Source organism: Fukomys damarensis, unplaced genomic scaffold (assembly GCF_012274545.1).
Source record: "Fukomys damarensis isolate Sample0158 unplaced genomic scaffold, DMR_v1.0_HiC HiC_scaffold_14, whole genome shotgun sequence".
NCBI lineage: Eukaryota > Metazoa > Chordata > Mammalia > Rodentia > Bathyergidae > Fukomys > Fukomys damarensis.
The window spans coordinates 565,574-593,366 of NW_022900926.1; the positions used below are offsets into that span (position 1 = coordinate 565,574).

Sequence of the window (27,793 nt, forward strand, 5' to 3'; positions counted from 1 at the left end):
ATCTGCTAGATAAAAGACCTACTAATATTTATATAAAGTATCTTCAAAATACACAAATTTTAGAAAGATCAATTTTGGCATTGAACAGGTCAGTATTTTACTCTTTAGATCTTTCTACTGAGTATCTATTTCCTTGGTGCTCTTGTTAACAATGCCCTAGTTTATTTCCTGGAGGCCTGGTGCTCCAGTGTTGGTAACAGACCTAAATTAGTTATGAAAATTTGTTCTGAAATTCTCCTACCTCCTTGGTTCTAGCCAATGCCATGTAAGAGAAAAACTGCTGAGGAAGAGAGAGGTCTGTGAATGGAATGAAGATGTGAAGCCCAGCTCTTTGGCAGCCATCTTTGCAGTATGAGTCAATAAGCATCAACAAAAGTCAAGAGAATTTCATAGGTACTAGGTCTGACCTCACATACAGTTGTACCAAGGTCAGTATTGATCCTATTCTATGATAAATAAATAAATAAATATTTGTTCAAATCAGCTGGAGGCTGGAGTAAATTAAAGGACTTTTGAAAGGTATCATTAGGAAGTGGAAGGAATGTTGCCAACTGTTCTAGTTGTATAGTCTACTCTCAAAGCAATATGTCCCCATTAAGCAGTGACTAGGATATCACTCAATTACACAAAAAGTTTATTATCCCACTATCAAAAGAACATGTTACAAAAATGCAAGAGCATAGCCAATACTTTCTTAAAAACACATTAGACAGACTGTACAGCAGTCAGCAAGCCTGGGGCCAAACTTGCAGGTCATGTGTTTCTAGACAGCTTGTGATCGCACACTAGTTCTGACTTTTTTAAACGGCTGAAAAATGTCGAAAGAAGAATACTATTTAATTACATATGGAAATTATAGGCAATTCACATTTTGATGTCCATAAAGAAAGCTTTACTGGAAGGAAGCCACACTCGTTTCTTTACATATTGACAACGGCTGCTCTGGAGCCACAGTGGCACACTAGAGTGGCTGAGGGGCTGTGACAGAGAAGATGCAGCAAACCCAAACACTTACTGCCTTCTCTTTTGAGGAAATACTTGTTGGGCCTTGGTCTGGTTTCTTGAGAACGCATTTTACAACTCTTACATTATATTTGATGGAGGATAACTCTTTGCTGGTAAAATAAACCTTGGTGATTTCCTGTTGATTACACAACCAATGTAGAAAATGGGGGAAACTGTGATTTCAGATAGACATCTACACTCTATCAATCAGTCTTCTTTAAAATTAGGTTTAATTTTAATTGGCATAATACTTGTACACAATTATAATGTACAATGTGGTGTTTTGATTCACATATACATTGGGTAATGATCAAAAAAGAGACCAGCATATCCTCACTTTAAATGTTATCATTTCCTTATTAGTGAGCACACCCCAAATCCTCACTTCTAGCTGTCATGAGCAATGTAACGCACTGCTGTTACTTAGTTCACCCCACTGCCCATCCTCCCTTTAACTAAGACAGCTGATGACTGTGCTTGAGGAGTTGAGAGATCTTTACCTTCACTGCTACTTTGATTTCTCCACTTCCAACTCCTAAGATGTCCATGGCCATCCCTTCATACACTTCCCCAAAGGCTCCACTGCCCAACAAGATACGCAGAGTCAACCTCTCCCGAGGGAAGGCAGGAAGCTTTTCAATCTCCTCTTGGGTTGGAAGAGTACTGTAAAATAACAATGTGGGGCCAGGGATTTGGCTCAGTTGTTGCATCGCCTGCCCTCTAGAGCAAGAGCCCAAGTTCAATCCCCGGTACCAAACCAAACAAAATAAAACGATGTGTTTGTTCTCCCAAAATACATATGGCTGACAAGTCTGTCTTGCTTTTGAGAGAGAAATCAGCACTGTTCACTCCACATGACAGGGTAAAGTGGGATGTTGTGTTCCTGTTTCACTTCTCTATCCCACCACCTTCACACTGAACATATCACTTCACTCCCCAGCATCTTTGTGGCACAGAAATATGTGTGTGTGTGCATGTGCACGTGTGTGTGTGTGTGTGTGTGTGTGTGTGTGTGTGTGTCTGGAGACTGCCATCACAGCTAGCTCTGTCAAAGTTAGGAGTTAGTAACTTCTTCAGATTACAAATTTGTGTAAACAGCTCATTCGAATTAGCCATAGATGCATCTGGACTTATGAGCTTTTGTTTGTTTCACACACCTGACTGCCCACATAAAACAATTTACTATGACCACAAAAACTGTCTCAATCAGGTTGACTTTTAGAAAGCCAGGCTACTCACTTGGAATATTATGAGGCAAAGAAGCCTCTACATTTCAAAAAAAGCTTTAAGTTTTTAAATAGAGAATCTAGAATATCAGACATGATGAGTATTTTTCCAAAGAAGAGTCACCTTTGAATAGTTGATTTGAGTCACTTCTGTTTCTACTTCAAATCTTTCGTTTGCATGTCTTGGAGTATGCATTTCTGGAAGCCAGGCCTATGATTATATAATTCTTTTTTGCAATGAACTATAACATGGTGTCTTGTGCAAAGTACATTTAAATACTTAATTTTGACAACAGGATTTTAAAACTCACTGATCTTAAAGAAATTGTATAGGCAATCACCATACAATGTCTGAAATAGAATAAAACTGGCATAATAGGACCCTTAAAATTTACTCTTTTCTCAAACATTATCACTAGCGAACCAGCAATGCTACCATCTACTCTCTTCAGGGCAATATCTGTCTTATATTTTTGAACTACATGATAAACCACTGAAAACCGACTAATGTTCCTGTGTGTCTCTCACAGGATAACCACATAACCTGCTATTCTTCCTAGGTTACATTTGAGAGCAGAAGAAAAGGTGATTATAATTATGCCAGCATAGGGGCTGCACGGGCCCTCTTCCTGTCACCTGCTCTTTGCCCACATGCTCTGTAAAGGGACCAGGCCACGTACTGTACTGCATAGCAAGCATTAGCCAGCCCAACTCCAGCCGCTGGGCCTCGCAGCTCCTCCAACTCTTGGTCTTCGTGCATTGGAACTGTGAGCCCTTCCTTAGAAGTTTTCAGATTTTTCAATCCCTTATGCCAGACTATAAAGAAAAAAGACAAGTTAGGCCATAAAATACTGCTTTTTGTTTCTTTAGGAAATGTTAATGCATTTTAAATGCTTATACATAAGAACACTATTGGTAGAATAACAGGACTTGATGGAAAAAATATGCCTATAATGGAAAAACTAAATCCAGGTAAAATGCCACAGAATGCCATACAATTTATACACATCCCTTTTCACCTCACTTCTTACAGTAACATTTACTATATTTCTTTCTACTAATTGCTAATGAATCGAAATATCTAATTATTAGAACTTATTTCTTTTAATTACATAAACTAAAGCCCAAACAAACCAAAACAACTTGTATAATTATTGTTAGTGAAATAAATTCACTGCTGAGTCCAAACATTTCCTTATGTAATGCTTTCAATATAAAAGTACATTTAAAATACTTTCAATCAGTCTGGGGATTTAGCTCAGTGGTGACACTGCCTGCTTCAAAAGCACAAGGCCCCGTGTTCAATCCCCCGTACCAAAAAGAAAAAAGAAGCTTTCAATATAACAGCACAGAGCATAACAGCGTGTTTCTGTTGCTGTTCTACTCCAACAAAGCACTCAGATACGTAGAACAATATTGGAATGTAGCCCGTGGAAGGTCAGCAGTGGTCCTCTCAGCTGTGGAATCACCCGTGATTCGTACTGTCTCTTTCATACCATAAGCACGTATTATTTTATAATGATGACAGTGTTATGTTTTTAAGATTAAAATACAATATGTCAATAAGATCATTTATCTAAACTAGAATATTGGCTCAGAAGCCAAAAACAGCAAAGATGTTTCGGGAGACTTTATTCCCCATTTTTGCGAGTTCTGCTCCAGTGCAGTTCTGGCTGAGGGACCGTGAGGGAACGGCTGGCTGCAAGCCCTTCCCCAACGCAATTTCAACCCGGAAATGCTCTCACTGCCTCTCCACATTACAAGGCCGGGCAATGCCATCTGATAGCTCTACAGACACTGCAGGCCTCTCCTCTGTGAGCCGGAAGCACCACTCGTGAGGCAGTGAGCCCTCCTACCTCGATGTCTTGTCCAACTCCTGTGATTCACTACCTTCTTGCTAGTAATCTTTTCACACAGACATGTCTCACCTCCCCACTGCTGGGGCAAGCTCCTGAATTCAGCAATCACATGCTATGGCTGTTTATTTCCCTAATGTTACATATTAGGGAGAACTGTTCACCCACACAAAGGCTGTCGATGTTTATTTTTAAACCTGTAACAATTTTATATTTATAAGTATGACTGATGCAAGCTCTCACAACAATACGAATTTTAAAAGAATTGCTACTTCTCATCGGTTTGATAACTTAGCCTTTTCTCATGCATTTGCACACTCCTATAAAACCACATGCACGGATATAAAAGCAGAATCTGAATTAGCTTAGCTACCCTCAAAAATCCATGAGTGCCAGGGTAAAGGCCGTGAAGTTCTGAGAAAGCCAGATTTCCATACAAGGTCTTGAGAGCCCACGATAGGTGCCTGAAATTATCTCGTTCACCCACCAGAATCATGGGTTTAGACAATGGTGATGTACAACAGGAGGCAAAGGTCGGATGAAGGGTTCTTCGTGCCCCACTCCTTCCCCAAAGGATAGCAGACAGCAGTCACGGCTGTACACCAACTGCCAAATATACTGCACTCCTGTGTGTAGCTCTGGCGGGCTGGCTGAGTGGCACAAACACCAGCTGTGCGAGGCTTAGACAAGCTGGAACCGCAGGTTCCAATCCTGGCAGGCCAGACGAAATGTTCAGCGTTCCCAGCTAGCTGAAGGAGTCCCACTTACTGTCTGAGCCAAATCTGTGAAACGAAACCTCAAATCCAGTTCAGCGTCTCTCCCATTCCTCACCACTCTAACTGCTTTGGAGAAAGAATGTTTAGAATAGTGGGTGAAGCACTGGCTTTCTTTATCCTGGGAGAATTCAACTGCTATGTTTGTAACTTTCCCCTTGCAACTTTCTCTCAATTATAAGTAAAAGAATCCACATCTTTCTGAATATCTGCTGGGGTGCACTTTCCGGTACCATGCATTTCTTATAATCTTTCAGCATGTTGGGAACTTTAATATCAACAACAGATAAAGAAGTCTTATATCTTATGACTCAAACCAAGACATTTTGGGAACCGAAAGAAAGTGCTATTAATATTCGGGGAACACCAGGAATACACTGCGATGTACGGTCACTATCTTCACCCTGTATACCTAACACCTTTGGGGGTTGTCACTATATTTTCTCATCATTAAACTCAGTCTTTAGAAAAGAGGGGGTAATTTTTAGGGATAGCACATTAGCATAAAATTAGTTATGGGAAGTAACTAACTTTCCACCTAAGCAAACTAATTGTTCTGCATATCTGGTCATTTGTAAAGGATCAGGGAATTGAAATAAACAAGCGGACATCTGAAAGCAAGAGTGAATTCTGCGAGCCAGAAATGAATCTTGTGTGAAGAGGCCCTGCTCATTGCAGAGCAGGCCGTCTGCCTGGAAACCGGAGCTCTCCCCACCAACGGTGGCAACTGGCGTCCCACTCATCGTACGTTTATTTCGTACCCAGAGTCATTTTTCTTTTATTTATTTCAACCTATAGGTCCTAAACACTTGCTATAGCCAACCAGAAACAAATACATGTTTAAAGAAAGCTAAAATACTGTACCCCTGTGAAAGGTTTACCTGAAGAATGCCATGAAATGTATATATAGCCACATTTTTCATGAAATGGTTACTTCCTGTTATGGTTTGGATCCAGGCTGTCCCCCAAAGGTCCCCATGTTAAGGATCAGCTCTCAGCTTGATGCTAATGGAGTGTGGTGGGGCACTAAGAGGGGCCCCTGGGGAGGGAGTGGGGAACTCAGTCCCATCCTCGTTCTTCTCTTTGCTCTGAGGCACGGTGAGGCCTCTGCCCTCCGCCCACAGCCCTGCTGTGCTATGCTACCCAGGCCAGTGGGCCATTACTGGAACCTCCCACACCAGGAACCAAGGCAAACCTTCATAGCAACAGACAACGTTACCCCTTGATTTAAAGAAGTACACAGAAGTTAGTGGTTATAAAAGAAGAGGCAAGGGGAGCACTGAATTTTATGAACTTATTTAGTCAAGTCATGTTCTGTGTAGGACATTAGAGACACTAAGATATAAATCAGGCAGTATGGTCTAGTAAATAGATTAGTACCTATTTAAAAAATCTATGATACTTACCAAAGGCAAAAGGGATTATAATGACCAGAAATACTCCAATAATGGTGGTAAGTATAAAACTTGTTTCAGGTATCCACAAATCATCTGATGACACAAATGAGAGAAAGATATGAATTCACAGAATAAAGCTAAAAGGACCCAGTTCCACATCAGCACACACAGAATGGTCAGCCACAGCTAGCTCCTACTATATTTTTGTAAGCCATCTGCAAAATTTTTAAATCAGCCATGGTTAAATTACATGCATCCTAAGAAATAAAAGTTTTTTTCCTTTTTTCCCCAAAGAATCATTTTACCAATGCCCATTGGAATATACAATCTTCTATTTTAAAGTGACTAGGGAAACCTGTATATTATTTAGTGAATTTGGGGGCAACAGTGTCTCAATCTTCATATACTGTATAGTTGACATTACTATTTTCTTATAATACCTTTATACACATGTATTCCACAGATACTAAACCTGAAAGCTAAACAGAAAACACAGAACCTTCTCAGGTTGTTTCAGTCACAGAGAGAAGACAAATGTGGAAAACAGTTTTGTAAACTGCAGTCTATTGGTCAAATCTGGCTGCAGCCCAAGTTAGTGCCTCCAATGGGTTAAAAAATTTTTTTTCACTTCTAAACTATTATTTAAAAAACAGAGCCGGGGCTAGTGATGCACTCCTATAACGTGAGCTACTCAGAAGGCTGAAGCAGGAACATCACAATTTAGAGGCAAGGCTGGGCTACTTATTAAGACCCTGTCTTAAAAATAAATAAAAAGTCTGGGGATGTAGCTAAGTGGTAAGGTGCTTGCTTAGCATACACAGGCCCTGAGGTCATTCTCTAGAACTGTAAAAATAAGGAGACAAACATAAAAGACAAGAAAAATATGCCACAGAGAGCAAGTAGAGCTTGCAAAGTCTAAAAAATATTCACTATTTGGTTATTTTCAAGCTCTTCTGTACATAACAAATTATAATGCAGACAAGAGTGATGGAAGCTCTTTATCAGTGATGGCTGACCTTTTAGAGATCAGTGCCCAAACTACAATCCAAAACCCACTTATTTATTGCAAAGTGCCAATGCTGCAATTAAACCTGAATACTGATGTTTTAGTTTAGAAAAAACAACTCATACCTTAATAGTCTTTGTCTTAAAAGAAAAGCAATATGAGTGCTGTAGGTTTGCTACCACTGTTCTATAGGAATTGTGTGTATAAAATGCAACAATTAATTTTTCCTAATGAGTATCAGTTTCACAGAACAATGAATTCATTTAAGTTAGGTCTGTGAGAATGGGAAGAGTTTGAGGTGGCAGAAGTGAAGGAAAGGAAATCTTAGGAAATGGTAGGTGGTAGGGGCCCACCTTCTAGGCTGGAGGAAACACCCGCCAAAGACCTAGGGATGTAAAGATTTCTACAGCTACAATGACTGTAGCACAAGGATAAATGCAGGGAAGATGAGCTATAATTGGAGGGTGGTCATGGAACACTTTGTGGGCCACACAGAAGTTATAGTCGATTTTGAAGGCAGCGAATGAAAAACAATTTGAATCTTTCAAAGATGGATCAAGTGCCCCCCCTCGTTGTGTCTCAGCTAGATCACAGTCACCAATGTGCTTCAGCCTAAGACACAGGCAAGAAATGACACTGCTAATGAGGAAAGCCAATGCGGAAATAGGAAGGTGGGACTCCTCAGAGAGATACTGGAATGGTAAAATTAATAGAACCTGGTGACTGAATGGAGAAAAATTAAATATGGCACTGAGCTCTCCTGGCTGTATGATTGAAGAGATACTATATCATAACCCCTAAGAGGGTACAGAGTAGAAGAGGCAGAAATCGGGGAAGAGACAAAGGTGACTCTGGGCCTCTTGTGCATGAGGTGAGAGGCCAGGAATTTGATCAAAGGCTGGATGGATAAAGACCAGATTGTGGGCAGCCTGGGAAGCCTATTTAGGACATGAACTCCGAGAAACAGGAATTAAGGAGCAGCCGTCACTGAGGAGAAATGTGACATGACGATAACAATGTAAGGAGCATCTCATCAGATGAGCTGGGAAATTTAACAGCTGGGATTATAAGCTACAGGCTCCACATCTGCTTCTAACACCAGGACGCACCTCCCTTTATCACTGAACCTTTACACAAAACGCCCGTGGGTGGGCAAGCACGGCGACATACCTCCCACTAGGATAATACCGTCACTGACTCCACTGTAGTCACCAAACCCAACAAGATTTACAGCTACTACTCTGAACTGAAACATTCCTTTCAGGTTTTTGGACTTCCACATGCAAATGCTGCTGCAGGACCCATTGAATGCCATCTTCCACCTTAAATCCTGGTTCTGTGAGTCATTTGAAGTGATCTTTCTGAAAAAGAAGCAGTAAAGAGTCAATGCAGAAAATACAGATGAGAATATATGTGTGATTTCTGGTTTGCTAAGATTTCGAGTTAAAGACAGCATCAGAGAGCCGCCTGATCATCCCACCCTTAATCTCATCCCTCCTTCATGGCTTGGCTGCAGAAAACATCATGGTTGCTCTGTAAAGTCATCCTCTGCTGCATGAGCTAACCAACTGAGCCCATCGAAAATGCCACAAAGAATAGACCAAGAGAAAGTTGACAATCCTTTTCCTACTGTTTAGGATACATAAAATCTCTTCAGAATTCCAAACACATAAGAAAACCACATCATAATTTTTAATGAGAAGTTGCCATTTTTCTTAATTTTCAGTCTTGAGTTATTTGTAATTTATTCTATATTTGGATAAGATGATACACAGTATAAAATTGATAAAGAATGTGTCACAGCTCAGCTACCAGAGTTATTATATGTGAGATTTGAGGTTCTTTGCTTCCTTCTATATTGGTTTAAACTGTGTCTCAAAGCTAACCCACACAGTGCTGGCTCAAAGGAAGAAAGCAGAATGCTTTCAACAGCATCACTGACTGAAGGCAAGCTCAAGGCTGAGTATGTGTTCTCTGGCACTGAAGAGCAATTCCTCTATAGTACTTTTAGGTGGCAGCACTTCTAGGACTTGGTACCAGTCCACTGTGAGCTTGGGAAAACACAGTACCATCTGGCTGGGTTCCTGGTAATAAGTGGTTATCCTGAAAAAGCAACAGGATATTGGGGACTGAGCTCAGGAGGGCAAGGAACAGACAGGAGCAGAAGGCAAGAGACCTGGTCACACATGTCTCCAGGGGCAATATGTCCCCAGGATTATCCTCAGCAACTCATTATGACATAATGCACTGGTACATGTGGAGAAGCCTCAGGGTAAGCATTGGCAATTTTATTACTTAAACAACTCTAACATGAAAGAAAGAGGCCTCTAGATATTTCTGAAGCAGCCCTCCATGGCTACTAACCAAAGAAGACACTGATAATTTTCAATGTTGTTTGAGCACCTTCTATTTACAGCACTTTGTGCTAGTGCTTTATATGTGTTGTTTTGTTTCACTGAGTTTTCACAACAACTCCAAAGATACCCATCATTCTCATTTTATAGATTAAAAATAAAAAGCTCACAAAATGAAAATAAGGGGAGATTCAAATACAGTCTGTGTGCTAAATCGAATAGTGGAATAGTGCCCCCATCCATATCCACCAGAACCTGTGAATATGACTTTGCTTGGAAACAGGGTTTTGACAGATGAAACCAAATCAAGATGAGATCATCCTAGATTAGGTGGCTCCTACTTCCGGGACTGGTGCCCATATGAAAAGAGGGGAATGTGGACACAGACTCACACAAGGAGACAGCCAGGTGATGATGAGGGCAGAGGTTGAAGTGACCCATCTACAAGCAAGGAGCACTGAGGATGTCTGCCAACTGTGAGAAGTTAGGAAGTAAGGAAAGTCTTCCATCAAGTCTTCAGAGGGAGCATAGTCCTGCTGACACCATGATTTCAGACTTTTAATTTCCAGAACTGTAAGAGCAAAATTCTATTGTCCTAAGTCACCTAGCTGGTGGTGCTTGCTTCATGATCTTCATTCAAACACTTTTCAGTTCTGAAGTTCACACCCTTTGCACTACTACTGTACCATCAGCAAGTGTATAGAGTTCACCTAGCAAGTCCTGACTAAAGAGCCAACGTAGAGATATTTAAGTTACAACCATTGTTTTGTCACTCTACAGTCTGTATTTCCACAGTGGAGACTGAGGCAAGAAGCATACAAACTATCAAGATGAAGTCAGGCCCTGAAGGTGCTGAAGAGGGGAACACACTAAAGGGGTCCCAGCCGGAACCACAGTGTGGCCTACCCATTGAGAGCAATTACAGCCACAGGCCACCAAGGCAGTTCTGCAGATCAGAATGTATATTGCTGTGCTGAGAAAACAGTAACACATTTCACAAAGGCCTAAGTTAGAATTCTGGCCAAGGGAATTCTCCAGAATGAGCAGGAAAAATTGTTAAGGTTACAGGAATGCAAGAGCAAGATGAAGCAAAAATAGATCTAGAGCTCAAGTTGCCCAGACTATAATTATGGAAGTGACTTTTGTCCTTGGAGCTTCTTAAAAGATGGTTTCATAGTCCCGTGAGGGGAGTGTCTTTGGAATTTGGAACTCTTCCCTCAAGCAGGCAGGAAATTAGCCCTTCGGGGCCAACTATGGTTCACTGCGCTCCCCATACACCCCATGAAATTGCTTATAAGTGACTGGTCTTTGTTGAGAGCACATTTTCAGTCCTGGGAGTGCACTGCAACTGCGATCTTCCCAATAGACGAGAGAAGTCTATGGTACCTGTATGCTTCACACCATTTCAGCCCTTCTCCAAAGTTACAGTTTTAAAACTACCAAGCCCATTGCCAGTTTTTACTAGAGGGTATTCAGCCTTTCTAAAGCAAATGATCAGAAATTCACATGCAGTTCACCACCTGACATCATACATTAGCTCCGCTTCTTAAATAGAATAGACTTAAGTAAATCTTGGTTGCATGAGCCTGTGATTGAATAGTTTCTCTAAAGTTTTAAAGAGCTGCTGCTGATTTCTTAGAGTGATGTGCTGTGCCTCATAATCAGGGTCAAGGCTGACCTCTGCGTGTTGAGCAGAGAACACTGCACTACATGCAAAGTCCAGAAGCCAGAGATCCTTTGTGTTTACATATAAGCACACCTTCATAAATATTCTTACTTTTGATCCCTTTATAATTAACTGCTTCACTCACTGTAGTTTATAAAGCACTTTTACAAACAGACCTACCTGATCTCAAGGAGATAATACATAAGGCTACTTCCATTATCTTCAGCTTTTTCCCACTGTATTGCATTTTTACTCCCTTCTAATAGTTTGGGAATGCCTGGTTTACTTGGGACTCCAGCTTTGGGAAAGAGGAAAATACTGATTGATATACTAGAAGTATGAAGTACACTCCACTGACACTATTCTATAGAGTACATTAAAGAAAGAAAAATGCAGTTTGAAACTTCAGGAATACTCTGATAGAACATTTTCAAATGAGCATCTAAAGTTTTTAATAGTGGTGATTAGGTGGATTAGTGACAGGATTAACAGTGTATCTCAGCTTGACACAAAACAACTGATAAATCCAAATAAAGAAAACTGTCATAAGTTTTGGAAAATTCTCCTCTACCCTTATGTAATCAATATGGAATTATGATATAATTTTCAGAATACTAATTAACAGAGTTGTTATATTTTTCATTTTTGCATCTGGAATATAGAAATCCTTAAATAATTATTTGTTTAGCACTCAGTTACCCTTTTAAATATATTTCGCATTACAAAGTATCATAGCTAGACAGGAAACCTGAATACTGAAAGGAGAAAGTTTTTTCACCTGATGAGAATCACACAAGATCAGGCTAAATTATCTTGTTACTGCCTGTAAAACCCTTGACTGATTTCTTCATGTAAGCTCTAAAAATAGTGATGAACTTGTTTTAAAGAAAAACTTCTACCTTTAGGATTGGTAAAATAAGAGATGAGCAGATCTGGATGTTTGTGGGCTGTCTGAGGGCTGCATATGTGGTGCTCACCTCTGGTCCAGAAGCTTTCAGAGCGTGAGGGGCTTCTGTCTCCTGTCTCATACTGCACCACAACTCGGACACTGTAGGAGGTATACGGCTGGAGATCTGAGATGTTGCAGACATAAGCAGGACCCTGGCTGCAGGAAGCTTCAATGTGGGAAAACTCGCTGTATTTCCCCTGGGGGGAAAAAGCCACATGCCTTTTCACTTAGCACTCACAAGGACACACCTTCCCATCAGAGACACTCCACATCAATGTCCTACTGATCTGGGAATGTTGTCTATTGCACTGTCATGAAGTGCACCACCACTGTTATAAAAAGCAAAGAGAAAAAAGGGAAACAGAATGAAAAAGAAATAGAAATGGTGATCTTAATGGCATTGCTTGTACTAAACTCATCAATTGTGATGAGATGTACAGCTTAATGAAAGAAGGGCATTAGATCTGTAATATTTACTCTGAATCAAGTGTGTGTGTGTCTCTGTGTGTGTGTGTGTGTGTGTGTGTCTGAGACAGAGAGAGAGAGAGAGAGAGGGAGGGAGAGAGGGAGAGAGGGAGAGACAAAGACAGAGACAGAGACAAGTTAGTTATTCCCAGGTATAAACTTCTAGCTCTTGTTTGCCTGCCTTTGTAATGATCCAATGATGCACAGTAGAAATCACCGGAAGTGACTGGACCAGTTGACCAACACTCCACATCACCATCCAGAAATCCCGAGTGCCTCACAGTTAGGGGAGATGTCTGCAGGGAAATGGCCTGGCAATGGCCTCGCCACAGCAGCCCATGCACCTCTCCATCCATCTGGAGAGGTGCTGGGCACTCCTGAACATCACAGGGACCAAGGCTCCCTCTCTCAGAAGCCATCCCATGCACGGGTGAGGGCCATCACTAGTCACCTAGGACATGCATGGGAGGTCTGGGCTCTGATGTCTCACAGACTAAAACTGCAGAAATGTTTGGTTCTGATTGAAATTTGTCAGGATATCTGAGAAAACCACAGTTCTCATGGACTTCCATTAAAAATATACCAAAGCAAAACTCCCTGTGTCTCCTTAATCTTAAACTGAATCTGTTCTTCTGTACACTTTTGTGATTTCTTTAAAGAAAAATCTATATGGTTCAAAATCTAGATAGAAACTTAGGCTTGTGTTCTGATTTCTTCATTTTTTCCAGACAAGGAAGTTATTATTTATCATGTTATTCCTCTTTCATTTCTAAAGCAGTAATATTTACAGGACACCTGTTCTGTCATCTCTCTGCCTCACAGTCTCGGAAAGTGCCGGGTCATTCCCAGCTGTCCCGCTCTGTGCTGTGGGTCCATCTCACTCAGAGAGACAGAAGTCTCTGGCTGGAGGTCACAACCTAGCCTGAGTGCTTCTGGAGCAACATTTGTACTTGAGATGCTCACACATGCAGGTATGACAACAGCTTACATCATCAGCTTTGCAGTTTTTCTAAATGACCTATGAAGGCTGCACAGCCCTCACATGATTGGAGTGACTTTTTTTTTTTTTCAGTACTAAGGATGAGACCCAAGGATTCTCTACTGCTGAGCTACATCCTTAGCTCTGCCCCCTTTGTTTTTTTTAACAGGGTCTCATTAGTCTGCCCAATGGGACTTGAACTTGTGATCCTCCTGTGTCAGCCCCCCTAAACACTGAGATTACAGGCATGCGCCATCACATCAGCTTGAAAGGACATTTCTAAATAAGGTTTTGATCTCTTTGTTGTGGTTTGTTTATTTGTTTGTTTCATTTTCTCATAGAAAACATCACACTGTGATGGACTTCAAACCAGAAAAACCATACTGAATAAAATCCTATGTAATTTGTAATCTGTATCTCATACTCTTTTAGACAGAGCTATTTAAGAGCTCTCTGGGCCCAGCCCAATCTACGGTCATCCCCCTGAGCCATGCCTTTCCCGGCAGGCACCATTGATTGCCCAGCCCCAGTAGTGCCAGGAGGGTAGCCACGCAGCACCGCCCCCACCCCCACCCCCTCAGATCCCCTGATTGTGCCAGTCCTTGGACACACTCTGCAGAAGCATGGCTGGCTATAAAGTGTGGTGGCTGATCCTATTGTGTTCCTCATTGTATAGACTGGGATAAAGGATAAGGATTGATTTGATGAGTTGTTTTCTCAATTATGAAAATGAGAATGTCTATAAGTCATTAGAAAATCAAAGGCTGGGATGCAAGGATATCAGGAAGATTTAATGACCCAGAGATTGAATCAAGGGCAACCCAACAGCGAAAATAAAAATGAGAAAACACTTAAGCAAGCCACAAAGACAGACTTCCAGTCCACCAATGGCAAACAGTAGGCCAAAGGAGGATGAAAAGTCTGATAGTGAACCTCCAGGACACTCAGAACTCACAGCACAGGAAGTAAAAAAACTGATCAATCAAGCTCTAGAAAAATTCAAAACAAAAATAATTTCCCAGATAAGCATAGAGATGGTGAGCAAAATGAAAGACATGATTCCAGACTACAGAACAGAAGCTGACAAAGAAATAGATGAGCTTAGGAACATAATAGAAACCATGAAGGCCCAGAATAAGAAAGAAATGGAAACAATGAACACCCAACATAGGAAATAAATGGAATCCATTAAAGAGATTCAAACAGATATTCAGGAGATTAAAAGCTCTATTGAAAGCATACACAACAGAATAAAAGATTGTGAAGATAGAGTCTCAGATATAGAAGATAGGATCGCAGACAGTGACCGTGAAAAGAGAGTTCCCTTAAAAACAGCAATGGAGCATGAGAAATCGATCCAACAACTCCTAGAAGATGCAAAGAAAAATAATATAAGACTGATAGGAATCCATGAAGTAGCAGGAGAAAATGCAAATGACTTAAAAAAGCTGTTCACAGATTCAGTGACAGAAAACTTCCCAAACAGAGGGGAAGAATTTGACATACAGATAAGCGAGGCATATAGGACTCCAACTAGACATGATCAAAAAAAAATATATACACCTAGACATATAATAATCAAGATCCCAGAAACCCAAAAGAATAAAAATACTACATAAGAATAACAAAATACTACAAGGAGTAAGAGAAAAGAAACAAATCACATGCAACGGAAAGCCCATAAGAATCACAGCAGACTTTTCAGCACAAACCCTAAGGTCAAGGAGAGCCTGGAGTGAGGTATTTCAAGTCCTAAAAGAAAACAACCTACAACCAAGACTAATGTATCCTGCAAAACTCTCTTTCAAAATGGATGGAGAAATAAGATACTTCCATGACAAAGAACACTTGAGAAACTTCATGAATATTAAACCAGCACTACAAGGAATTTTAAACAATATCCTAGAAAAAGACAATGATCACAACACCATGAGGCCCAACAGAGCAATTCAAATAGCCAAGGCAAGAAACTAAAAGGAGAGGTCAAAAAATTAAAAAGACTCAACAAAAGGACAACAACATGACAATAATAAGTCAGTACATATCAGTTATAACCATCAATGTCAATGGCCTCAATTCACCAATCAAGAGAAATAGATTGGCAGAATAGATTAAGAAGCAAAACCCAACAATATGTTGCATACAGGAAACACACCTAGTACAAAAAGAAGCCCACAGACTGAAAGTGAAAGGATGGAAAACAATTCTCCATGTGACAGGAGCCCAGAAAAAAGCAGGGATTGCAATCTTATTAACAGAAAAAATAAATTTCAAACCAAAACTGATTAAGAGAGACAAAGAAGGCCACTACATCCTTGTAAAGGGAACAATCCCAGAGGAAGAAATGACAATCATAAACATATATGCACCAAATATAAATGCTCCCAACTATATAAAACAAATATTAAGTAACCTGAAAACCAAATAAGCACTAGTACAATTGTAGTGGGGGATCTAAATACCCCACTATCACAAATAGATGGATCATCTAGGCAAAAAATCAACAATGAAATACTAGAACTGAAGCAAGCTTTTGAACGCATGGGCTTATTAGACATCTATAGAGTGTTCCACCCCACAAAATCAGAATATACATACTTTTCAGCTGCACATGGGTCATTCTCCAAGATATATCGCATACTAGCTCACAAAACAGGTTTGAATAAATGCAAAAGAATTGAAGTTATTCCCTGTATATTATCAGATCACAGTACAATAAAGCTGGACATCAATAGCATAAGAAACCGTAGGAACTTCACAAACACATGGAAATTGAACAACACTCTCCTGAACAATCAATGGATCACAGAGGAAATTAAAGAAGAAATCAGACAGCTTTTACAAATAAATGAAAACCCCAATACAACACACAGGAATCTATGGGACACAATGAAAGCAGTTCTATGTGGAAAATTCATAGCAACTGAATGCCCACATTAGGAAACCAGAGCAAGCTCAAATAAACAACCTAACAATGAACCTTAGACTCCTACAAAAACAAGAGCAAGAAAAACCCAAAGCTCGAACAAGAGAGGAAATTACAAAGATTAGAGCAGAAAAATACAACACACAGGAATCTATGGGACACAATGAAAGCAGTTCTATGTGGAAAATTCATAGCAACTGAATGCCCACATTAGGAAACCAGAGCAAGCTCAAATAAACAACCTAACAATGAACCTTAGACTCCTACAAAAACAAGAGCAAGAAAAACCCAAAGCTCGAACAAGAGAGGAAATTACAAAGATTAGAGCAGAAATCAATGCAATGGAAACTAAGAAAACAATACAAAAAATAAATGAATCGAAGAGTTGGTTTTTTGAAAGAATGAATAAAATTGATAAACACTTAGCAAACCTTATCAAAAAAAGGAAATAAAAGGCTCAGATTCATGCAATCAGGAATGAGAAAGGCGAAGTCACAACAGATCCCACAGAAATCCAGAGGATCATTAATACCTACTATGAGAAACTGTACTCTAATAAAAAGGGAAACACAGAAGAAATGGACAGATTTCCAGATACTTATGAATTACCAAAATTGAACCAAGAAGATAAAAACATTTTAAACACCCCGATTACAATCAGTGAAATTGAAAATTTAATTAAAAACTTACCAACAAAGAAAAGCCCAGGTCCTAATGGATTCACTGCTGGATTTTACAAGACATTTAGAGAAGAACTGCTGCCATTACTCTTCAGACTCTTCAATGAAATTGAAAGGGAAGCAATATTTCCAAATTAATTCCTGGAAGCAAGTATCACTTTGATTCCAAAACCAGGGAAAGATGTAACTAAAAAAGAGAACTACAGGCCAATCTCCTTAATGAATATAGATGCAAACATCCTCAATAAGATAATAGCAAACAGAATACAGAGGATATCAAGAAGATCACACATCCTGACCAAGTTGGATTTATTCCAGGGATGCAAGGAGGTTCAACTTACATAACTCAATAAATGTAATACACTATATAAACAAAGTCAAGGACAAGAACCACATGATCCTCTCAATAGATGCAGAAAAAGCATTTGACAAAATTCAACACCCATTCATGATAAAAACTCTGCAAAAAATTAGAATAGATGGTCTATATCTCAACTTAATAAAGCCTATCTATGAAAAACTAACAGCCAACATCATATTAAATGGCCCAAAACTGAAAACCTTCAAGTTAAAATCAGGAACAAGACAAGGATGCCCACTATCACCACTCCTCTTTGATATAGTTCTGGAAACATTAGCCATAGCAATTAGACAAGAGAAAGAAATTAAAGCAATAAAGATAGCAAAGGAAGAAGTTAAACTGTCATTATTTGCTGATGATATGATACTCTACATCAAAGACCCAAAAAACTCCACCAAAAGACTTCTTGACTTAAGATACACTTTTAGCAAAGTAGCTGGATACAAGGTCAACACCCAAAAATCAACAGCCTTCTTGTACACAAATAACAGGCTCACTGAACGAGAAATTAGGGAAACAATTCCTTTCACAGTAGCACTCAATAAAATGAAGTGTCTGGGAATAAATCTAGCAAAAGAAGCAAAAGACCTCTACACTGAAAACTACAGCACTCTGAAAAAAGAGACCAAAAAGGATATAAGAAAATGGAAAGATATCCCCTGCTCCTGGGTAGGAAGAATCAACATAGTGAAAATGGCCATACTACCAAAACTGCTATACAGATTAAATGCAATGCAAATTGAAATTTCAACACTATACTTCACAGAACTAGAAAGAAGAATCCAAAAATTCATTTGGAACCATAAGAGGCCTAGAATAGCAAAAGCCATCCAGACACATGGCAGCGGGTATAACAATTCCCAATCTGAAACTATACTACAAAGCCACTGTGATAAAAACAGCACAGTACTGGCAAAGAAACAGACCTGAGGATCAGTGGGAAAGACTGGAAGATACAGAAACAACTCCAGATGTACTCAGCTACCTCATCTTTGACAAAGGAGCTGACCATCCCCACTGGAGGAAAGATAGCCTCTTTCATAAATGGTGTTGGAAAAACTGGATCTCAACCTGCCAAACATTAAAACTAGAACCTTATATTTCACTGTGAACTAAATTAAAATCCAAGTGGATTAAAGATCTAAACATTAAAACAGAAACACTAAACTTGCTGGAAGATAAATTAGGCAGAACTCTTGAAGACATTGGCGTAGGAAAAGACTTTATGAACAAGTCCTCAGTAGTACGGGAACTAGCAGAAAGAATCAACAGCTGGGATTTCATCTTATTAAAAAGCTTCTGCCCTGCAAAAGAAGCCATCAAAAGAACTAAGAGACAAGCTACAATGTAGGGAAAAATTTTTACCAGCTGCTCCTCAGACAAAGGACTATTATCCAGAATATATAAAGAACTCAAAATAATCACCCCACACACACAAATATAAAGACCCAATTCAAAACTGGGCATCTGAAATGAACAGACATTTCTCAGACAAAGAAGTAAAAGCAGCAAGTAAATATATGAAAAAATGCTCCACATCACTGGTCATTCAAGAGATGCAGATGAAAACAACCCTGAGATTTCACCTCACCCCACAAAGAATGGCTGCTATCAAGAAATCACACAATAAGAAATGTTAGCGGGGTTGTGGAGAGAAAGGAACCCTTCTCCATTGTTGGTGGGAGTGCAGACTGGTGAAACCACTATGGAAATCAATATGGAGATACCTCAAACAACTAGGATTAGAGGTTCCATTTGACCCAGCCATCCCTCTGCTGGGTATATTTCCAAAAGATTTAAAAGAATCATACCACAGTGATTATAGCAGCACAGTTTGTAATAGCTAAAACTTGGAAACAGCCCATCTGTCCATTTGTTGGAAACTGGATAAAGAAGATGTGGTTTTTCTATAAAATGGAGTACTACTCAGCCATAAAGAAGGAGAAATTAGAGTCATTCATAGGAAAATGGACACATATTGAGGATATACTCCTAAGTGAAATAAATAAGTCACACATGTGTAAATACCAAATAGTTTCTCTGGTGTGAAAAACTATAATAGTACACATGATCCTAATGGGATAATTAAGAGTGCGAAATATGAAGAAACGGGCTAAAGGTGTAGGGAAAGGGGGAAGGGTAGGGGAAAGGAAATAAGGGAACAGAAAAAATATGAACAAATGAAAAAATTGAAATAAAGAATTTGTTAATAGGGAGGGGAGGAGGGGGTGAAGGGAGGGCAGGGACAAGGGGAAAAAATGAGAACCAAGACCTGTCATGTGAAGGTACAGGATCCCAGTAATGAATGTAACTGTACTGTAGACCTAGACTGTACCAATAAACTCAATTTTTAAAAAAGAGCTCTCTGGGATTGTTTCCATCAGAGTTAGTCCACATGATTTACTGCTTCTGCATACCAAACTTGAATCAATAAAGTTTGCCAAGTATATTGTTGATTTATATAACACAATAGATATATGAAAAGGCTTTTAATGTACTGTGTCATAAAATAGAGATTTGCATAAAAATTCTACCTTTTGGAGTTCAAACCAAAATCTGATGAGGTTACCATTGGATGGAGCCTTCCAACGTAATTGCAAACTAGTGTCCTCCAGAGCCACGGCCCGCGGTCTCTCTGGTGAGTCGAACATTTTGACGGTGATGCGGTGACTCTCGGTGCACCACATTTGCTCAGAGTGGCAGGCCAGAACCTTGCAGAAAAGAAGGGTTGCTTAACCTTTCACAAATGTGAGCTCAGGGATGGCAAAGAGCACCACCACCATTCTTCACCTTTAGCACATAGAGCTGTCCGCCAGACAGGGCTGCGAGCAGGACAGTGAGCCTCGCCTTCGGGTACTGGCTCTGTCTTAGAGGAGTCTCGGGGATGAGCGGCAAATGCGAAATCGCCAGCTGATAGCGGACGGACTCTCCAGGTCCGTTTGGCTGCGGAGATTCTCTCCAGGACACCAGGAGGCTAGTGTCTGACAGCACGGTTGTGTTGATGAATCTAACGGCTCCCGGAACTGAAATAAACGGCAACGACAGGTAAGAGGTGCTGCGGCACTCCAGGGTGGAAAGCGGGAGGGCGTCCTGGCTGAGGGATCCCATCTTGCGAGCAGGAGGAACAGCAGGTGCCGAAGGGAACCGGCCCCTAGAATGGTGAGTTAGCTGGGGCCGGACAGGCTCTCGCCTGCTTTTGCTTAATGACCAAATGTTCTCTGATTCCATCTCAAGGGTGCAGTTAGGGACAGATTACCCAATAGATGAGCTTTGTACAGATCATCACAAGCATCTGAACGAATAATCACTGACTCTTACAACACCCTTTTATAGATGCCAGAGCTATTTGCTTTAAGAAAGCCATGTCCATTGCCATAACTCTCAGTGGGCTCAGGGCAAATGGATAGAGAAGAACCCTGGCCTTGTCTCCCACCGAAACCTGCGGGACACAGAGAGAGAGCGCCACTGTGTGGTGGGGCCGAGAAATGTTTCCTGGTTCTGAGTCGCTGTCCCTCTTTATACAATGTTACTCATCATCCTCCAAGCTTACAGCAAAGTTCAAGTTCAAAATATTTTCCACAAATTCATTGTCCTTATTAAACTTTAAAAGCTCACATAATACTTCTTACCTAGCACTCAGATTATTTTTGGTTGTTTTTTTTGTTTTCCATTTTTAAATAAATTTTATTTTATTTTATCCTATTCCACATTCAGAGTTAAAGAAGCCAGATACAGACATACAACACAAATTCCTCCTCAACACACACTGAGCCCATGACTCACCGCCACTTTTTGTCTTTCCCCAGATCGCTGGTCCCAGGGGTAAAGGTTCTCGAGAATCTGAATAATAATTCTTTATAGCCATTTTTATTATGTATGTTGAAAATGGTCGTAAACCTTCAACAAGAGCTATCCTCTCCTGAGACTCCTGTAATTAATTTTTAAAAGTCAATGACTTACTTTTCTATCTTATTCAAGTGTATAGAAATTATTTAACTAAAGAGGAAAAAAATTAAAGACTCAAAATTTTAATATTTTTTAATTCTAGGTTGTTAATAATTATGCCACTGTCTTAGTTTACCCAGACCTGAGTTGTTGAATGTCTCCAAGAATAAATACCAAGTGACTAGCAGTCCTTGGTCCAATTTGCAACATATCACTTCACACAGGAAGCTGAATTCCCTGGAAAGGGCACTTACATTATTGGTATTGCACTGGAAATTCAGCAAGATGATATCATAAGGTTGCAACACATAAATAATACAAGATTAAGCAATATTATCTAACCATTCCTAGAAGTAATGTTTAAGAGAGTAAAAAGGATGATCCTTAGACCTATCGTGCTCACTTTGAATTGGAATCATCTATGAAGTATTAAGTGACAAGGAATCATGGGTAGTTTATGAGAAAGTATACAGTATGGAATGTTCAACAGATGATGGTCAGTTTGACCTTCTGAACTGATTAAATAAAGCCAAGCACAAAACGCAACATTGGCAGTGTGAGTCCCTCATCACTAGGACATCTGATCCTCGAATGCCAATGTTGGAGTGAATGGTGCCAATTCATTCACTCACGCAGGAGACATCTGGTGATGCCAACAGTGCCAAACATGATGCAATCACTGGTGTATGATCATGAGTTTTAAAAAGACATAGACCTTGTGTAGCTGTAAATTTCAAAAAATGTGAAATAAACAAAATATAATTTTCAATGCTTATATGATATAATTGCTATGAAGAACAAGTAGCTGGCAATGTTCTTTCTGCCCAATTCATTTCTTACTCCTCAATCTTCAAGCTACTGGACCAGCCATGAAAAGAAGTGTCCATAGCACTCCAGGGATAGATAACCCCAGAGGCGAACAACCCAGTTATCTCAGAACACTCAGGATCTGTTACCGTGGTGATTCACCAACTGGCCAGAGTTCACATGCGCCATCACAGCTAAAAGCACTCCCAGACAAGAAGCCTGGAACAAAGGGTGCTCTCATGAATCAGCAGCTGTAAGACTGCGTAGTAGCACATCTGAGAACATATGGGAAAGGCTTTGCCATGGCTAAGCGCATCTTGTCACAACACAAAAATGACAGCTTCAGTCTCACCAGTATTTTATATTTCAGGTGAGAGCTGCTTGTCTTTCCATGAAGTTCTGCATAATAAACCAGGTATGTTGGAGTTGGGCCAGAGAGGCCATTCCAAATATGCTTTGTCTTGGCCGGAGGCAGTGCAATTGTGAGGCTGGTGTTGGTGGCATTAAGTATAGCTGGTTCCACCATATCTGAAGCTAGAAACAGAAATGCTTTATCTAAAATAAGAAGAAAAGGAAGATCAATACAGGTACAAGGGGAACAATAGATTTATTTAACATCAAGGGTAATATAAAAGGTTAGAAAGAAATTTGTAGAGCACTTTAGCTTGAGAGAACAAATATGAAAATGCTTTGAAATAATGCTCTTTGAAGAAATAACAATGGCTGTATTCTGACACAGTGTGAGCAGATGCTGCGAGATGCCACCCAAGGCCCACCCCTCTGCCTTAAGCTTATGCAAGCCTGGCACTGCCCCCACTGGCGTGCCTAGAGGGCAGCAATGCCTAGGACAGTCGTGGGACACAGTGCACCCTGTGAAAGGTGAGTGGGAATCTGTCTTGCTATACTGAGGTCAGACTGGCTCCTCTACACCCTTGCCCTTGCCGGCTCCCTGCCCAGGATGCTGACGTGACGTCTGGAGGGGTAGCAGTCATTCTGTAGGAAGCGACTGGAAGATGTGCTAGAGAAGCCCAGAGAAACAGAAGAGAGGTGGTTGGCAACACAATGGAGCTGCCTGGCCAGAGCACACAGCCAGTGTGTGCACCCTGCCCTTGAGGGGCACCACCCCGATCCTTCAGGAGCAATGGTGCACCTGCCACCCTGCAGGTGAGGCAGGACCTCTCAAATCAGATTTCAGTCCCTGGCAACCAAACGCAGCTTCCCATCTATTTACTCTGGTCATGTCCCATGGAAAACAACCTAAAGGGTTAGCACCATCACGCAAAGAGAACACAAGGTGCACAAAACCTAAATGTAGTTTTCTATGAAACCTGACAGGCCTGCACCAGGGCAGCACCCTTAACCACCACTCATTGCACTCTGCACTCTGGCTCAACCCCGCCGGACTGCTTGGTCACTCTCCCCTGCAGTCACAACCCCACCAACAGTCCTCGTGTGGACTGACCTCACCCTGGCTCGGTCCACAGCAGCCTCTCTCCTGGGCCACAGCACTCAGGTCAGAGCGTGTCCTTGCTGCTCTTGCCATGCCTTAAACCCTCCACCACAGCACTCAGTACTTACAGCAGATGGGTTCAGTTTTACCTTTGCAGCTTTATTTATCTACCACTAGAATGTGAAGTTTCTTGGGCCAAGACTGCTTCCCTAGACTCCCAGGAGGGAGCCTGACACATTTTAGCTGCTTTAAAAATGCTGTACGTATTTACTGGTGTTATAAAAACAAACTATGTCCTTTGCATTCAACAAATAAGAAAATTAGGGAGGAAATGTCTATGAGCCAAACGAGTCCACGAAGCCTGCTCCCCCCCAACTCTTTGACCTTGAGCACTTTCCTCTAGCTCTTCCAAACACAGACCACGTCTGCTTCACAGATGCTTCTGTGTGACCCTACCTCAGGCACGCTGTGAGCTTTTATTAGCATTATTAGTACGCTACTGACAAATTAGGGGCAATAATGCTGATCTGCTCTGGGAGCTCTGAATGTGAATTCCAAACTGCAAAAAAGAATGTTTAAAGATGGAACGACATCATAAATTACCAAGAACAAGGAATGTGAATGGGACTTGGGAAAACAGCTCTGAGCAGAATGGGAGTCTGAAGAAGGATAATTTTACTAAAGTTACAAGTGGCCCAGTCTTTGGCGCCAGTGATATTTATATGGTATATATGTGCTGACCGCTGCTCCAAAGTGAGAATAGGACCCTCACAGCATCCACAGCAATAATCTGATTCAAAGATGATCGGTGCTTTCTCATTATTTTGTTTTTATTTAACAGATATAATAGGATACACTGAAGTACTAGAAATGTCATTCGGGGCAGGAGTTTTTCCATACTTTTTTTTCTTAATCCTATACAGAAAAGGGAACATGGTAATAGGTAATTGCTTAAAATTTCCAGCAGATGGAGGTAAAGTACTCTCAATAATGTACCTTGAAAGTTGTAAAGTTGATATTTTTCTCAAAAAATGACAGCATTATATTAATCATATTTTTCATGAGTTTCAGTAAAAAAAACCTCATGCCACCTGTAGGATTTTATTTGTAAGTATATATATGATTGCGTATTTGTGTGGTGTGTTATTCAACCTCAAACAGATATTACATGTACTTTTTTAAAGCACAAGCTATTTTTGTGCAGTCTTAGGTTTCCAGTAAACGGAGGGGAAGGCACAGAGACTCCCCACACCTATGTTCCCATACGTACATAGCATCCCCTCACGTCAGTACCCGTAGAATGGTACATTTGTTACAGTCAGGGACGTGACACCAACAAATCTTTATCACCCAAAAGCCACAGTTTACATTATCCTGCTCGGCAGTCTCTGAGCTTTCTCTGAGCTTCCTTTACCTAGAGTTTTCCTGATATCAATTTGGAGAAATTCTTAGCCACTGTTTTGTATTTCTTCCGTTTCTCTCTCTCTCCTCCTCCCGGTATTCATACTCCATGTGTCAGATCATTGTAGCTGTCCCAAAGTACTTGGATACTCTGTTCTATGTGTTTGTTCATTGTTTTCTCTTTCTTTTCCTATTTTAGATGTTTCCACTGAGATATCCTCAAGCTCAGAGACTCTTTTCTCAACCATGTCATTTACTAATCAGCTTTTCAAAGGCACTGTTGATTTCTGTTATCTCTGGTATTTCTTCTCATTTTGCTTTGTTTATGGAACTCCCACCTCTTTATTTACACTGATCATCTATTCCTTATGTATTGGTGAATATTAAATTCCAAGCATGATGATGCCCACATCCCTGCCCTCAGAGTCTGACTCTTGGGCTGGCTCTGAATCTTCAGACTACGTATGTCCAGTACACCTGGTACTTTTCTCTTGATAAGCAGACATGGTTACTAGATAAAAGAAACTGCGTGAATGACCCTTTAGTTATATAGTAACAAGGTGAAGGGGAGGAGAAGTAGTCTGCAGTTCTAAATCAGTGAGTCTGTGCCTCTGGACGAAGAACTGAAATTAGATCTGATAAACTCCAGAATGTTGGGCTGCGGTTAGTTTCTCCCGAGGGCAAACCTTGTTCAGAACAGAATAATCTAGTGTGCTTCAAGATTGCTCCTTTCCTTCATCATCTGATGGAAATACAAGAAAGTTTTTAAAGATATTCACTGTGAGAATCAGGTCAGGCTCCTGGTGATAAAACTCAGAAAGTGTGGCAGCTCTTTACGACTGAGTTTTCTAGCATTTTGACTCGCAGAGCTGTCCATGCTGAGTCTCTAGCAGAGCAGCTCACTTCGGGTTTCCCAGCCTCAAAGCCTTTTGCTTGTGGAGTTTTGTTTCCATAAACTGTAAATCTATAGTTAGTTGCTCATCTTTCTTCCTAATTTGGGAAAAGTGGTTTGCCCTTTTCTCACGGATCTGAGTTTTCCATTTGCTCAGATTTTTACTTGTTAGGCACAGTGGCAATTTTCAAATTTCCTATATGCTGGACCAAAAACTAGAAGTCACATAGACAAAAATCTCTTCAATTTCTCAAATTGGAAAATGAATTCTTTATAAAAACATGAACTAAGCCTATGTATAACTTCTTACCTTATCCAGTTTCACATATTTTTAACTGAATACACTGAAGCAAAAAAAAAAATTGGTTTGTTCATTTCTGTCCCTATCTCAGAGAGAATTACACTTTATAATGACATTTTAACTTAGTAACAGAGAAAGCTTTAAAAGAGCCAGAAACTGCTATAGGTTTCAATGTCATCAATAAAGAAATGTAATACAGATTTTGGGTTTTTTTGGTGGTTGGTTTATAGATTTGTCAAAAGTTTTGTTATGACCTTCAGTGACAAATATATAGTCAGTCCTGATAAAATGTGATCCATACTTTTCTATAAATCGTTGCATTATAAACACCATGATATCAAGTTCATACAGCTCGAGAAGTAACAGGATTAGCGATACAACACTACAAAACTCTATCAATGGCACTAAGACGGGAACTTAGTAAAAATGGGAGCACAGACTCACCCACGTTAAACAGCATGGAGTAACAGTATTATAACACTCATAATATGTGGCCTCAGTGCAACACGCTACCTAATGCATGATCCATTACACCACACTTTAACTGGAAAAGGACCTACGGTTTTACACAGTGCTTTTTGACACCACCGAGGCCTAAAATATCACTAAAGGAGAAAAAAGAAGAGAAATTATGGGACTGAGGAAAGAAAGAAGTCAGGCGGAGAGAGTGCCGGGACCGGGCACGTCCTGAGCAGCGCATGCAACCAAGCCGTGCACAACCCGATGTAACCTGTGGCCCCGGACAAGCAGCAACCTAGTGAGCGATGAACACTGCGAGGTTGAGGGCAACAAAGAGCGCTTTATGGCACCGGGGAGGGCTGGCCTTGGAGCGGAGACGAGCAGTCACGAGTGCAGCCTTCTTACCTGGGAAAGGTTGCACAGCCGAGCTGTACGCCAGGATGCACTGACTCCTCAGGGGCTTCGCCTGGGCAATGGCAGCGCCGCCTCCTTTCTTTGCTTGATAAACCTGTGTGTTGCCCTTTGCCGTGATGATCCAATATATAAACTCTTTATCCACAGTTAAGCTAACAGGTGTTTTTCCTGCTGATTAAAAACATAAAGAACATGGAATAAAGAACAAGTTAAATCTCTCAAGGCTTTTACTTTCACCAATATATGAAATCCTTTAAAACTGCTAAATTTTTAATTTTCCTATTATTTCAATATGAAGTAACATTTTGGGTAAATGAGGGGTGCTCTCGCTTTATTTCCATATCAAGCCAATAAGGTAAATACTATTACCGCCAGCCACATGTTCTGAAAGTGAACTAAGGCTGTAAGTAGTTCATGATCTACTTACTTAAGAGTGCAAGGTCCTGAGTTTGATCCCTGGTACCAAAAAAAAAAAAAAAAA

The 27,793-nt window shown here is 40.5% G+C and overlaps 1 protein-coding gene across 1 annotated transcript in view; it reads right to left on the reverse strand.

Moving 5' to 3' along the window:
- Ros1 (ROS proto-oncogene 1, receptor tyrosine kinase) overlaps positions 1–27,793 on the reverse strand; it is a 123,059-nt gene that overhangs the window by 16,973 nt on the left and 78,293 nt on the right. The window contains exons 26-36 of the mRNA XM_010644971.3: positions 27,304–27,483; positions 22,748–22,950; positions 21,427–21,571; positions 20,434–20,666; positions 20,178–20,354; positions 12,261–12,429; positions 11,464–11,581; positions 8,434–8,624; positions 6,267–6,350; positions 2,912–3,047; positions 1,506–1,668 (exon numbers count right to left, since the gene is read on the reverse strand). Of these exons, the coding sequence (XP_010643273.2) occupies positions 1,506–1,668; positions 2,912–3,047; positions 6,267–6,350; positions 8,434–8,624; positions 11,464–11,581; positions 12,261–12,429; positions 20,178–20,354; positions 20,434–20,666; positions 21,427–21,571; positions 22,748–22,950; positions 27,304–27,483 (1,799 nt within the window). The remainder of the gene's footprint in view (positions 1–1,505; positions 1,669–2,911; positions 3,048–6,266; positions 6,351–8,433; positions 8,625–11,463; positions 11,582–12,260; positions 12,430–20,177; positions 20,355–20,433; positions 20,667–21,426; positions 21,572–22,747; positions 22,951–27,303; positions 27,484–27,793) is intronic.